The following is a 12,005-nucleotide window of genomic DNA, read 5'->3' as shown; positions in this document are numbered from 1 at the left end:
AGAAACGCCAGCAGTCAGGCAAAGTCATTGCTGCATTAGTGGTGGGGTCTCCACTAACTCGTGCAACATCTCTAGGCTTCACTCCCAGCACTACGCAATTTTCTTTTAAAATAGTGTAGTTTTTATAGGGAAAATTTATAATGATGTATAATTTGTTTAAATAATAAACATAAAGAAAGAAACAAATAGCACTATAATCCCACTATCATAAATAACACCCTCATGTCTGTATATCTGTGGCTTGGTTTTGCTTGGGTGGGGGTGTTTAGTAGGACTTTGGATAGGTGAGACAAGCATTCTATATCTGCGCGCCTACGTGTATGCTTTGGTTTCTGACACAGGGTCTTGCTGTGTAGCAGCTCTCCTGCCTCAGAATCCTGGATCGCAGGTGTATACCACCACACCGGGCTCTATTTTTTTTTTGGTTTTGATTTGTTGGGTTTAGTTGGTTGGTTTGGTTTTTTTCAAGACAGGATTTCCCTGTGTAACCCTGGCTGTCTAATTTTGTAGACCAGGCTGGCCTCAAACTCAGGATCTGCCTGCCTCTGTCTCCCAAGTGCTGGGATTAAAGGCGTGCACCACCACGCCCAGCTTTTTCTTCTTCCTTCCTTCCTTCCTTCCTTCCTTCCTTTCTTTCTTTCTTTCTTTCTTTCTTTCTTTCTTTCTTTCTTTCTTTCTTTCTTTCTTTCTTTCTTTCTCTCTTTCTCTCTTTCTCTCTTTCTCTCTTTCTCTCTTTCTCTCTTTCTCTCTTTCTCTCTTTCTCTCTCTCTTTCTCTCTTTCTCTTTATTTTTTATTAATAATGCTAAAACACTTTTGTCAAACACATATTTAAGACTTAGGTGTATTTCTGTTGTGATGAAGAATTTTAAATGAAGTTACCAGATAAAAAGTATAAGAATTTGCAGAGCTCTGAATAATCACTGCTAAGTGACCTTCAGAGCCTGCTTTGGTGCGTCGGTCAGGACAACTAACGCTTCAGAGCTAGGCCTTTGGACTTCATTTCAAATTTGGAGAAAAATGAAAACCATCCAGGTTAACATCCAGAACTAGGGCCTTCAAATCTGAGTCTTGAAGTAGCTGTAGAGGCAACCTTTGGGGTACATTTGTATGGACACAGCACTGGAAACAAAGACCAGGTGCTGTCTCTCTTGAGTCCCGACTGCTCTTTAGCCCTTGACAGTTTTGTATAGTTAACACTACCGAATGTGTCTTTAGATAGCCCTGTCCTGGTGATATTTTCAATAGCCACTAACCTTGCCTGGTACAGTCTGGGGGTTGTAAATTGGCATGGAAATTTAAAGCAGGTTCTTGTTGGTGCACAGTACAAATTAGTTATATATGGGGACAGTAGTTTGTTTTTTTTTCTTTTGGTTTTATTTTTGGGTTTTATTTTTTTCATCTTCAGTTGTCTCTGATGCAGCTTATACGAAGATAATTGTTGTTTAGTTAACTGAATACCACTCTGTAATTGCAAAAAAAAAATTGCGGCTGTTTTGTTGACATTCTGAATGCTTCTAAGTAAATACAATTTTTTTTATTAAAAAAAAGTTAAAGCTGAAGCTTAAAGTTAGCTGTGCTAAGTGAAGGAAACACTGTGCTGTGTATAAAGTACTACACTGCCATTTTGAAGTGATGGACTTAACAGAGAAAAGGAAAGGTGAGTGACAGGCAGGGAAACAAACCCTCCTTTGTTTGCATTAGCATAATACATCTAATAGAAAGAGAGAAGACAGCAAGAAAATGGTTATTAAGCTGACAAGACTCGTATGGATCCCGTCTGTCAGTCACAGAGACGTGTGGAGTATAATTCCAACTACTTTCTATCTCAGAGACCCAGATTTTAAAAAGAAAATCAGATGAAATCAAATTTGTCTCAGCCTTAAATGTATCCTTTTATGTTGTTTTTTGTTGCTTCAGCAACATGGTATTCTGAGAACTTAATAAGTCACTTGACTTTACTACAGAAAAATTCTCCTTTTAAAAATGTGTTATCTTGATATAATGATTTTATTTGGTTGCTGATAAAATAGCTTTAGAAACTTCAAGAAAAACTGGTAACTTCTCTTCCTTTCCTGGATAGAAACTGGCTGTCCACAAGAGATTTTTACTCTCCCAATTTTGAACCATGTGAACCTATTAAAAATAACATAGTGTTCCCAATTTGGAATGACTTGAACTTACTCAAAACGATCAAACAAGTTCTGTTTTCTAGTGCAGCCAGCCTCCCTCTGTCCTATGGGCGACAGGTGGGACACCGGTCCTTCCTGGCAGGGCCACGTCACACCAGCTCTCAACAAAAGAGGGCCCTTTACCTCTAGGTTGAAGAGCATGTTAAAGTCGGGAATGCAGACGTGTTTGTCCTCCATTTTCCTTCGCATGTTCTTGATGGCATGAATTGACGTCTCATAATAAATCTGAGGCCTCCTGCGCAGAGGGAAGTCCTTCACCCAATTGCAGCAAATCTCATGTAGTTTGCTGAAGACAGAACGGGCCAATTTCACTGTCTCAATTTCTGTGAAGGAAGCAGAGACCCCCCAATAAAGAGCCATGTAGCGCTGCTCCCCACTCCCCTACCTAGTTGGACAGAAGTAGTTCACCCAGTCACATCCTCCTAAACTCGAGGAAAAGACACGTTACCTAGCAGAGAGCATCAGCTGCCACCAAGATCACCCTCTGGTCAGGCCAGGCTTGTTCACAGCCCTTTGACCTCTAGCCCAGAGCAGCCTTCACTGTGGACGACTGCTAGGAATTATCACATGGAGAGCCAAGCCTTCTAGACTCAGAATAGAGACTGAACTGTGAGCAGTGGATGTATATCCAGCCATTCAGAACAGGAAAGGCTTATGAAGACTCCTGGCTCTCCTTCCTGATCTCTTTTATGTCTTCTGTCTGCTATAACGGACTGACAACTTGCAACGAATTCCAGCTCTATCATTTGGAACTGAGTTATATATTTTCCTTGATATATTTATCAATTAAACTTTTAGGCAGTAGTTTAATCAATAGAGTAACTGATAGGTTAAATGTTTATTTGGGGAAGGCAACCTGAATTCTGTGTGTACTATTGATTTTTAAAAATTTATTATTATTGTTGTTGATGATGATGATGATGAAAACACGGTCTCACAATAACTCTGGCTGTCCTGGAATATATTTCTGCTTTTTTTTTTTTTTTTTTTTTTGGTTTTTAAAAGCAAAGTTTCTCTGTGTAGCTTTGGCTGTCCTGGAACTCACTCTGTAGACCATGCTGACCTTGAAATCAGAGATCCACCTCTCCCTGCCTCCAGAGTGCTGGGATTAAAGGCGTGTGTGACACCATGACTAGATCCGCCTCTCCCTGCCTCCCGAGTGCTGGGATTGAAGGCCTGTGTGACACCATGACTAGATCCGCCTCTCCCTGCCTCCCGAGTGCTGGGATTGAAGGCCTGTGTGATACCATAACTAGCCTCATTTTTTTTGTTTGCTCACTTGTTTGTTTATTTTCAAGTCAGACTCTTGCTATTTAGCTCAGCCTGGCCTCTGCCTTAAGTTTTCAACAACCCTTCCCCAGTGCTGGGATTGTAGACACACACCAGCATCACCTGGCTTACGTCCCCTTCACTCTACAGTTGACCCAGTTAACATCTGGCTTCTGAAGCCGACTTGTATCCCTTGGCACATGATACAGACTGTATCTACCATTTCTAACCGTCTAGTCTTCCGTTCAGTTTGCAGTTACTCAAGTAACCAAAAGATTAGTGTTTCAGTACTTTAGATGTTCCTCCTATAATATCTCAGTTTAAAAAAAAAAAAAGCCTCCTAAAAGTTGCTTTACTAAATCAGACACAGCTTGACAGCCCGAGGAAGTATGTGGCAGACGGGCAATGGCTACAGATGCTTCCTGTAGCCTAGAACAGAAACCCAGAGGAAGAGAGACTGTGTGTTCCTCAGCAGCATGGAACCTGGACTCCCATTTCTTTACTTCCAGTCTCGGGTTAGCCTTGAATCTGTGACTCCATTTCTGTTCTTATGCATAATTCTTACATTAATTTTCCTTCTGTTTTATAGTACTGAGGCTAGAACTCCAGCCCTGTACATCCAGACAAACACAGTGCAAGTGCACATGCTCTATCTCTTTGAGACAGAATTCCTTATAGAGCCTAGGCTGGCCTCAGACTCAAGCAAGATCCTGCTATAGCCTCCCAAGTGCTGGAGTTAGAGTTCCCCAAGTTATAAATTATCACATCCAACACAAACTGCCCCACCCCTTTCCTGAGACAGGGTCTCACTCTGTTCCCGGGCTGGCCTGGTCTGGAGTCCCTTCTCCCTCAGCCGACTCAGTACTGGCATTAGAGGTGTGAGCCCCTACATCAACTCAGAGCTCTTAACATCTTTATATCCAGAAAGTGTCAAAAGACTTTATTTCTGGTCTCTTTATTACTAATATACAGCAGTCTTCTTTATGTCTTGAACTTATGTATTTGCTCATTTGTTTGTTTTGAGACAGTCTCAATAGCATAGGCTGCTCCCAGTCTCTCCAGTGCTGTGGTCTGTGGGCATGCACTACCACACCCAGCCACCCCTTCTCAGTTTTATATAACTGAAAAGCAAGGGTGTATTTGAAAAAGAATGAAGTTCAAAGAACAAATACTCCCTAAGGAGTTACATACATGAACAAGTCCATAAACAGCCGGATATTTTTATTGCTTTATGCAACTCCAGATGTTTGCTTTTCTTAAGTACTAGAGCTCATAGAGACTGCAACAGGAGGTACCCCTACCCCCGTGCAGACTTGACATGACTGTGTCCTTAGTTGACACAATCACAAAAAGAGGCCTACAAAGCATGCAGAAACTCCAAGAACGGGTGGAATACGTGACACGTTCCCACATACCCAGCCAATGATATAAACAATTTCATCTTTCTGTGGTTCGTATATCGCTGTCATTCTATACACCACCTTGTCCAGTAAGGGAACTAATAAAATTTAAATGTTAAGGGCTAGTGAAAGGGCTCAGTAGTTAGGAGCACAGGTTGCTCTTGTAGAGGATTCACGTTCAGTTCCCAGCAACCACATGGCAGTCTCTGCCTCCTGAGCACTGCGATTAAAGGCGTTTAACCAGTTCCTGCTAAAGAGAGGTTTTACGTGTCCTTTCAGTGGAACCTCACTGTCTATGCTGTAAGCCCTAAGCGGTGTATGTCTCCCCTCTGTACTGTGTGGGCCAACAGTGTCCCCGTAGAGACTCTAGCTGTGCAGCTCACACCTACTGATTTGTGTGAAATGGCTAAGAGATTGGCAGATAGTTGAGATCTCAACAGCCTGCAGATGATTCTGAGTGATATCCTAGGAAAATTTTCAAACATTGTGATCAATGCCATCTATTTTTTAAAAATCAACTTTATTTTACTTTTATTGTCTTGTGGGGTTCAGCTAATTCTCCAGAGCCAGCATTTGGGGCAGCACACAGCCCTGAGACAGTCTCCAGCAGGGGTGCTATAGAACAGTAGTATATAAATAATAGCCACTTGAGATGGAAAAATAAAACAAAATAAGGGGCGTGAGAAAGTGAGAACCATCCAGGCAGCAGCCCACCCACTCACAGCTGTAAACTTGCTCGTCAGTCGCTAATGTCACTGTGTCGAGCTGCAGCTGAGTCAGCTGTCACCCCTCTGCAGTGGAGCAGAACTTTTCATTACAAGGGCTTCGCTTTCAGCATCAGGGGAAAGACTGTGCCTTGTAGAAAGGCTCCATTCAGCTTGGCTCTGGGACAGCGTGGTTCTAGGTGAATCCGTTATTCTCAGTAAGAACAAGGAGTAACTCCCTCCTTGACAGTTTTCTCTCACAGTCCAGAGAGAGACGGGAAGAGCGGGAATGCCACCCGGTCTCTGGGCTGGCTTTCTATTTATAACAAATGCTCTGTTCCTTATGTCCTTATGTACCATGTTGATAGGCAAGCGCTTAGAATAGAACAGAGGGCTAAGCATGGTAGCGCATGCTGTAATCCCAGCGCTCGGGAGACTGCAGCAAGGCAGTGAGTTGAAGGCCAGCCTGAGGCTACAGAGTTGAAACCCTGTCTCAAAGCCAATAAATATCAATGAAATATCACCCTCAAAATTTGTAGTAGTAAGCTAGGGATGTTACTCTGTTGGTAGAACACATACTTAGCATGTAAGAAACTCCAGGTTTCGTTCCCTGCACCAAACATAGAAGTGTATGGTGGGTTACTCAGGCCCTGATTTTATACAAATAGTTTGCTTAATCATTTTCAAGTATGGTTAAACCCAATATGTAAACTGGAAGCCAGTGTGGCAGCACATTCCTGTAACTCAGCCTCTTGGGTTGCTGCAGTGGGAGGAGCGCGTTTCAGGCCAGCCTGGGCAGTCAGCAAGACCTGTCTCAAAACATTCTCAGCAGTGTGTGAGGAGCATCATGTCCAGGGCTTTGGGCTCAGTTCCATTGACACCAAGGCTGAGTATGGGAATGACTGCTGAGCCTTAATCCTTATCAACAAAGATACACAATGATCCATGTAATAAATAATATTACATTACATATCTGTCAGTGCTGTGTTTTAGTGGATATAAAACTTAACAAGATGGATGAGTCTTGTTATAACTTTTAAAAACTGTTGTATGCTTTTATGTGTATTCTTCAGGATGACATCTTAGAAGAGATGGGGTGTATTTGGGGTGGTGCAGCCATGGATAAAACGTTTTACACAGGTTCTTCTTAAACTCGACTTTCCTCATCATTTTCCTTTGTTGTGCATCAAACTGGGTATTTTTAGTTAAGAAAAGGTCCTTGCCTGAGCCTGTCTAGAATGCCTAGGCTCCAGTGACCTTCCTGCCACGGCCTCCTAAGTAGCTGAGACTGCAGGTACACACTTCTGAGCTCAACTGCGTTGTGTATGCTTGCTCCTTACCAGATAGCAATGTCAATTTCCTATTTCTAGTACTTCCCATGTACCATTATATTTAATTTTACAAAAATAGTTTATTTTCAAATATGTGTGTGTGTGCTTAGATTTTTTCTTGCCTCTTAAAAATTCCTTAATACCACTGTATAGTCACTAGAAAGTATATGTAGTTGGGTTTAATATGCTATAGATATTTTCTGTAGCTATCTGTCCATGAGAGAATTTTAGTATGTTTAAACAAATAATGGAGAAAGGTGCTCACCCACAGTCCCTTCTGTGCCGTCCGTTTCCTTTGGGATACAGTGAGCAGAAAGGTCACTCTGGAGGACTTCATCTGATGTGGCTCTGGCTAAAGCGGCAGCCAGAAAGGAAGGGCAGTTACTGGAAGAGAAGTACAAGCTATCCTCAGTAAGAACTCGGAAGCCATACTCTAATATGCCACAATACATGCCATGCTGTGTTATCCCAGATTCTCCCTTACCTTCCAGTGAAGAACTGAGCGCGTGTTATTTGACGGACCCCCTGCTAGGTGCTGGATAGATAATAGTGAATCCCTCAGGGCTAGTCCCTGACCACATTTACCATCCCACTGGGTAGGCAGGTGGTTAAGCACGTAGACTAACAGAATGCAACCTGAAAGTCAGATAAGCTTTGTAAAGGAAACAATACGGTGACCCCTACAGTGATACCTACCTCGGTTGGGTGGACAGTCATGCCATACCCTTAAACGTGAAAAAGATAGCATTATAGGGACGTGGGAAGGCAGGATGAAATACTTCAGACGAGCATGTGCACAGGCCTTTATGAGAACTGGTTTTGAGTCACAAATTTTTGAGCAAGGAAGTGCCACGGTGAGCTAGAAGCTAAAATATTCCCTTGGTTTGCTGTGCACAGGAAGTTAGAATGTAGCAAGAATGAAAGGTGAGCAGTAAAGGACACTGAAAATCCACAGAAGTGGGGAGGGGGAGGGGGCGGGACAGGAGTAAGAGCGTGAGAAAGGTGGGCACAAAGGGGAGGGGAGTGAGGAAGAACAGGAGCACTGGGGTTGGGGAGGGAGGTATACTTTGGAGAAAGATGCTGCAGAACTTGGTGACAGTTGGGCTGAGGCGAGTAAACCAGGCAGGACTGAGAAGAAGTCCTGGGTCGTCTGAACAGCTATGGGCCGACAGGAGCAGGACAAGAGATTTGAGGACATGGGCTAATGCAGAAAACAAGAGTTCATTTTAGCTTGTTAAGGTAGAAATGATGATGAGATATTTTATAAGGGTATAAAATTATTTTGGGGGGTATAAAATTATTAACTGACGTTTCAGAGAGACGCTCAGATTTGAAAACTGAGATAGAATTCAGACAGAATCTGAGAATTACAAGGTGCTCTTTGAAACTATAGGAATAGCAGTGAACATGGGGCGAATGAGGAGACAAATGCTCTATACTGTAGCATATACATTGCTTTAGATACTATGGAATGTGAGGCAGAGAGTTTGCCTCGGTTTTCAGGTTGGGTGCAACTGTAAACAAGGAGCTTTGCTCATGGGATCTCACTAGCACATACAGTGACTCACTCTCCAGCCTGAGCCTGATGCCATCATGGCGTGAGCCTTTGGGAGGCACAAAGCGGGAGAGAAGGAGAAAGAATGTGGCATGTGTGGATGCTGTGACCTGTGACCAGAAGGCTGTGGCAGGCTTTCTCTGTAGCAGGCCACAGTAGGGTTTCAGGTCCCATGTTTTGTTTTTCTTTAACTTAGAGCCTCAGGCCTGCTAGCCAAGTGCTTTCCCATGGAGTTTCAGCCCCAGGTCCCATGCTATTTTAGAACCTTGTCATTTCACATAAAGTCTGTTGCTTTTTTCTTTACATGTGGTTAGACCTGAGAACTTACTTTTTAAGGGCAAAGTAGGCTCCCTGGCTACCCTCGCTGTTTGCTTTCTTCCCCTCTCTCTCTAGACTGCTTGTTCTTGGAACCCAGCAGCCATACTGTGAGGAAGTCCAAACCAGCCAACCTGGAGAGACGGCATGCACAGGGTCCCACGGATATGAGCTGAGGGCCTTGGCCCCAGCTAACAGCCACCATCAGCTGCCTGACGTGTAAGTGCACAGGGCTTCAGACAACACCAGTCTTCAGCCTGAGGCTCCCAATCCCATGGAACAGAAATGGGAACGTGCTGTTCCAGTCTGAAATCCTGACCAAAAGAAACTATAGTATAATAAATGACTTTATTATGCCACTATGTTTTGTCATAATTTGTTCAACAGCAACACTGTTACTGAAATCCAGTATTTTAAAGCTTGCTAGAAGACAGGAACCTACAGAGATTAGAAAGAGCCAGGCATGGTAACACACACCTTTAATCCCAGCACTCCAGAGGCAGAGAGGCAGGCAGTCTGTGAGTTGGACCAGTCTGGCCTACAAAGTGAGTTCCAGACCATCCAGGATTACACGGTGAGACCCTGTCTGAAATGCACCCCCCCAAAAAAAACCACACACACACATATACACACACGCACATAGAGAGACTGAAGAGCTAGAGAAACTCTAAGAGGAGTCTGGGGAGTTAAATGTTTGAAGGAGGCAGCTTGGGTGATTGTAGCATCCCTGCTGAGACGTCAAAGGAGCTGAAGAAAAGGCTAGGGAGTAAATTTACTAGCAAGTAAATTGATTGGGGGAGGGGATGAGTGTTGGTGTTAGGAGGGTGGGCAGTGGGATAATTCAGTGAGAGGGAAAATATCTCAAAAATGATAGGGTGATCTCCATGTATAAAAACACCAATCCAAAAGTCATTGCCCAGGGCTGCTGTGGAGTAGAATGCTTGGCTAGTGTGCACAGGCCCTGAGTTGAGTCCCTACTTCCTCTCTCCCATTAAAAAAGGAAAGACATCGTTCCTCCTTAGAATGGAGAACAAAACACCCATGGAGGGAGTTACAGAGACAAAGTTTGGAGCTGAGACGGAATGAAGGACCAACCAGAGACTGCCCCACCTGGGAATCCATCCCATAAACAGCCACCAAACCCAGACTCTATTGCATATGCCAGGAAGATTTTGCTGACAGGACCCTGATACACTTACTGTCTCTTGTGAGGCTCTGCCAGTGCCTGGCAAATACAGAAGTGGATGCTCACAGTCAGCTATTGGATGGAACACAGGGCCCCCAATGGAGGAACTAGAGAAAGTACCCAAGGAGATGAAGGGATCTTCAGCCCTATATGAGGAACAATATGAACTAACCAGTACCTCCCGGAGCTCATGTCTCTAGCTGCATATGTAGCAGAAGATGGCCTAGTTGAGCATCATTGGGAGGAGAGGCCCTTGGTCTTGCGAAGATCGTATGCCCCAGTACAGGGGAATGCCAGGGCCAGGAAGCAGGAGTGGGTGGGTTGGGGAGCAGGGCAGCGGAGGGGTATAGGGGACTTTCGGGATAGCATTTGAAATGTAAATGAAGAAAATATCTAATAAAAAAAAAAAGGAAAGACATGACAGCAAGCAGTAGAATGACATCGGACACTGGGCCTACATATTGCTAAGTGGGAATACAGAACGGTACAGCGACTTTGGCGGTGCTCTGAAACTCCACTGTATACATGTTATATGGCTCACCAACCTCATCCTCGGTATATGCCTGAGCAATGAAGGCACACTGCACACCCAGGCCTGCATGTGCACCACAGCACAGAGGATGCAGCAGATGCTGATGTAATCTCCCGTTTAGTACTGAGCTGCTTTCTCTACATGTGCATATGTGTGTCACGTGTGTGTGTGTGTGTGTGTGTGTGTGTGTGTGTGTGCCTGGGGTCTGCAGAGGCCAGAAGAGGGCACTGATCCCTTGAACTGGAGTTACAGATAGTTGTGAGCCACCATGTAGGTGCTGGGAATCAAACTCAGACACTCTTACTCTGCTGAGCCATCTCCAGAACCCCTGAATAGAATATCTTTTAGCCATTAAAAGGAATAAAGTGCTTATACCTGCAATTGTGTAGATGAACTTTGAAAATATGGAGCTGGGCGTGGTGGTACATGCCTTTAATCCCAGCACTCAGAGGAGGCAGAGGCAGGCAGATTTCTGAGTTCGAGGCTAGCCTGGTCTACAAAGTAAGTTCCTGGACAGCCAGGGCTACACAGAGAAGCCCATGTCTCGCAAAACCAAAAAGAAAAAAGAAAATATGGTAGCAGAAGACTGTCCTGAAGATCGCAGGCTCCAGAAATCTATTTATATGAAAAACATGTAACAGGTAAATCTAAAGAAATAGAAGTGGGACTTCAGGGGTGGAATCCAATCTGTACATGGAAATACCAGCCTTGGACAGGATGAAGTATGATAGGAAAAGAAGGGGAGAGAGGAGAGGCAAGCACTTAGGATAAGTGCAGGTAGGTGCTTCTGCTTGCTATTAGGGAAGTAAGGACAACCCCATCTAACCTGCAGGGCTTTGCTGAAGCATGCATGCCTTTTGCCAGCCTCTTAAGATATACATATACATGATTCAGTATATTTCTATGAACAGGAAGCATAAACCCTGCCTTCCTAGTACAGTTCATATTCGAAAGGTCAGGTGAGACCAAAGACCTGTTTCAGAAACATGAAATCACACAGCTTATGCTCCAGACCTCTAGAGGGGAAAATAACTTCTGATATTACCTTTCTCATCCCATAGGGCCTCTTTATCTTTGTGTTTGTATGTGTGTTCACGTGTGTCCAGATGCATAGGGGGTGTACATATACATGTCTGTGCAAGTGTATTCTAAAGATGGCTGCCCCCCCCCCCACTTTGAGGCAGTTTCTTCCTTGGAATTGGGGTCTATGCTTTGGCCAGACTGGCTGGCTAGTGAACACTGGGACGCTCTTGTCTCTGTGGCCCTGAGATTTCAGGCACATGCCAACATACCTGGTTTCCATGTGGACTCTGGGGACTGAACTCAAGTCCTTGTCTTTGCAGACACTCTGCCCAAGCTCTCGTTGGTGCTTTTTAAAATTGCAGGTCTTGAGTTGGGACCTGTTTGTCTGTCTGTCTGTATTAGCAACGTTGGGCATTGACCGTAGGGCCTCTTACATGTTAAGCAAGTGATCTATCACCTGAACAACCCTTCAGCCCCTTTTCACTAAAAAAAAAAAAATT

At 44.1% G+C, this 12,005-nt stretch overlaps 2 protein-coding genes across 5 annotated transcripts in view; one reads left to right on the top strand and one right to left on the bottom strand.

The window, feature by feature from the left end:
- Ppm1e (protein phosphatase, Mg2+/Mn2+ dependent 1E) overlaps positions 1 to 12,005 on the bottom strand; it is a 137,480-nt gene that overhangs the window by 15,185 nt on the left and 110,290 nt on the right. For both annotated transcript variants that reach the window (XR_015045005.1, XM_021176229.3), the window contains exons 2-3: positions 7,160 to 7,278; positions 2,314 to 2,513 (exon numbers count right to left, since the gene is read on the bottom strand). Coding sequence is in view for 1 of the 2 variants with exons in the window: in XM_021176229.3 (XP_021031888.1) it covers positions 2,314 to 2,513; positions 7,160 to 7,278 (319 nt within the window). In the remaining variant the exon portion in view is untranslated. The remainder of the gene's footprint in view (positions 1 to 2,313; positions 2,514 to 7,159; positions 7,279 to 12,005) is intronic.
- Positions 1 to 12,005, top strand: part of Trim37 (tripartite motif containing 37) — a 155,284-nt gene that overhangs the window by 113,230 nt on the left and 30,049 nt on the right. For 2 of the 3 annotated variants that reach the window (XM_085829700.1, XM_085829703.1), the window contains exon 25: positions 8,843 to 9,117. The exons of the other annotated variant lie outside the window; for it this stretch is intronic. In XM_085829700.1, coding sequence (XP_085685826.1) covers positions 8,843 to 8,987 — 145 coding nt within the window. In that variant the 3' untranslated portion in view covers positions 8,988 to 9,117. Of the gene's footprint in view, positions 1 to 8,842; positions 9,118 to 12,005 lie in introns of those variants that run through there. 3 annotated transcript variants of the gene reach the window in all.

This window comes from Mus caroli, unplaced genomic scaffold (genome assembly GCF_978045245.1).
Source record: "Mus caroli unplaced genomic scaffold, Mus_caroli_1 scaffold_13, whole genome shotgun sequence".
In the NCBI taxonomy this organism is placed as follows: domain Eukaryota; kingdom Metazoa; phylum Chordata; class Mammalia; order Rodentia; family Muridae; genus Mus; species Mus caroli.
This window is presented reverse-complemented; position numbering and strand designations above follow the sequence as displayed.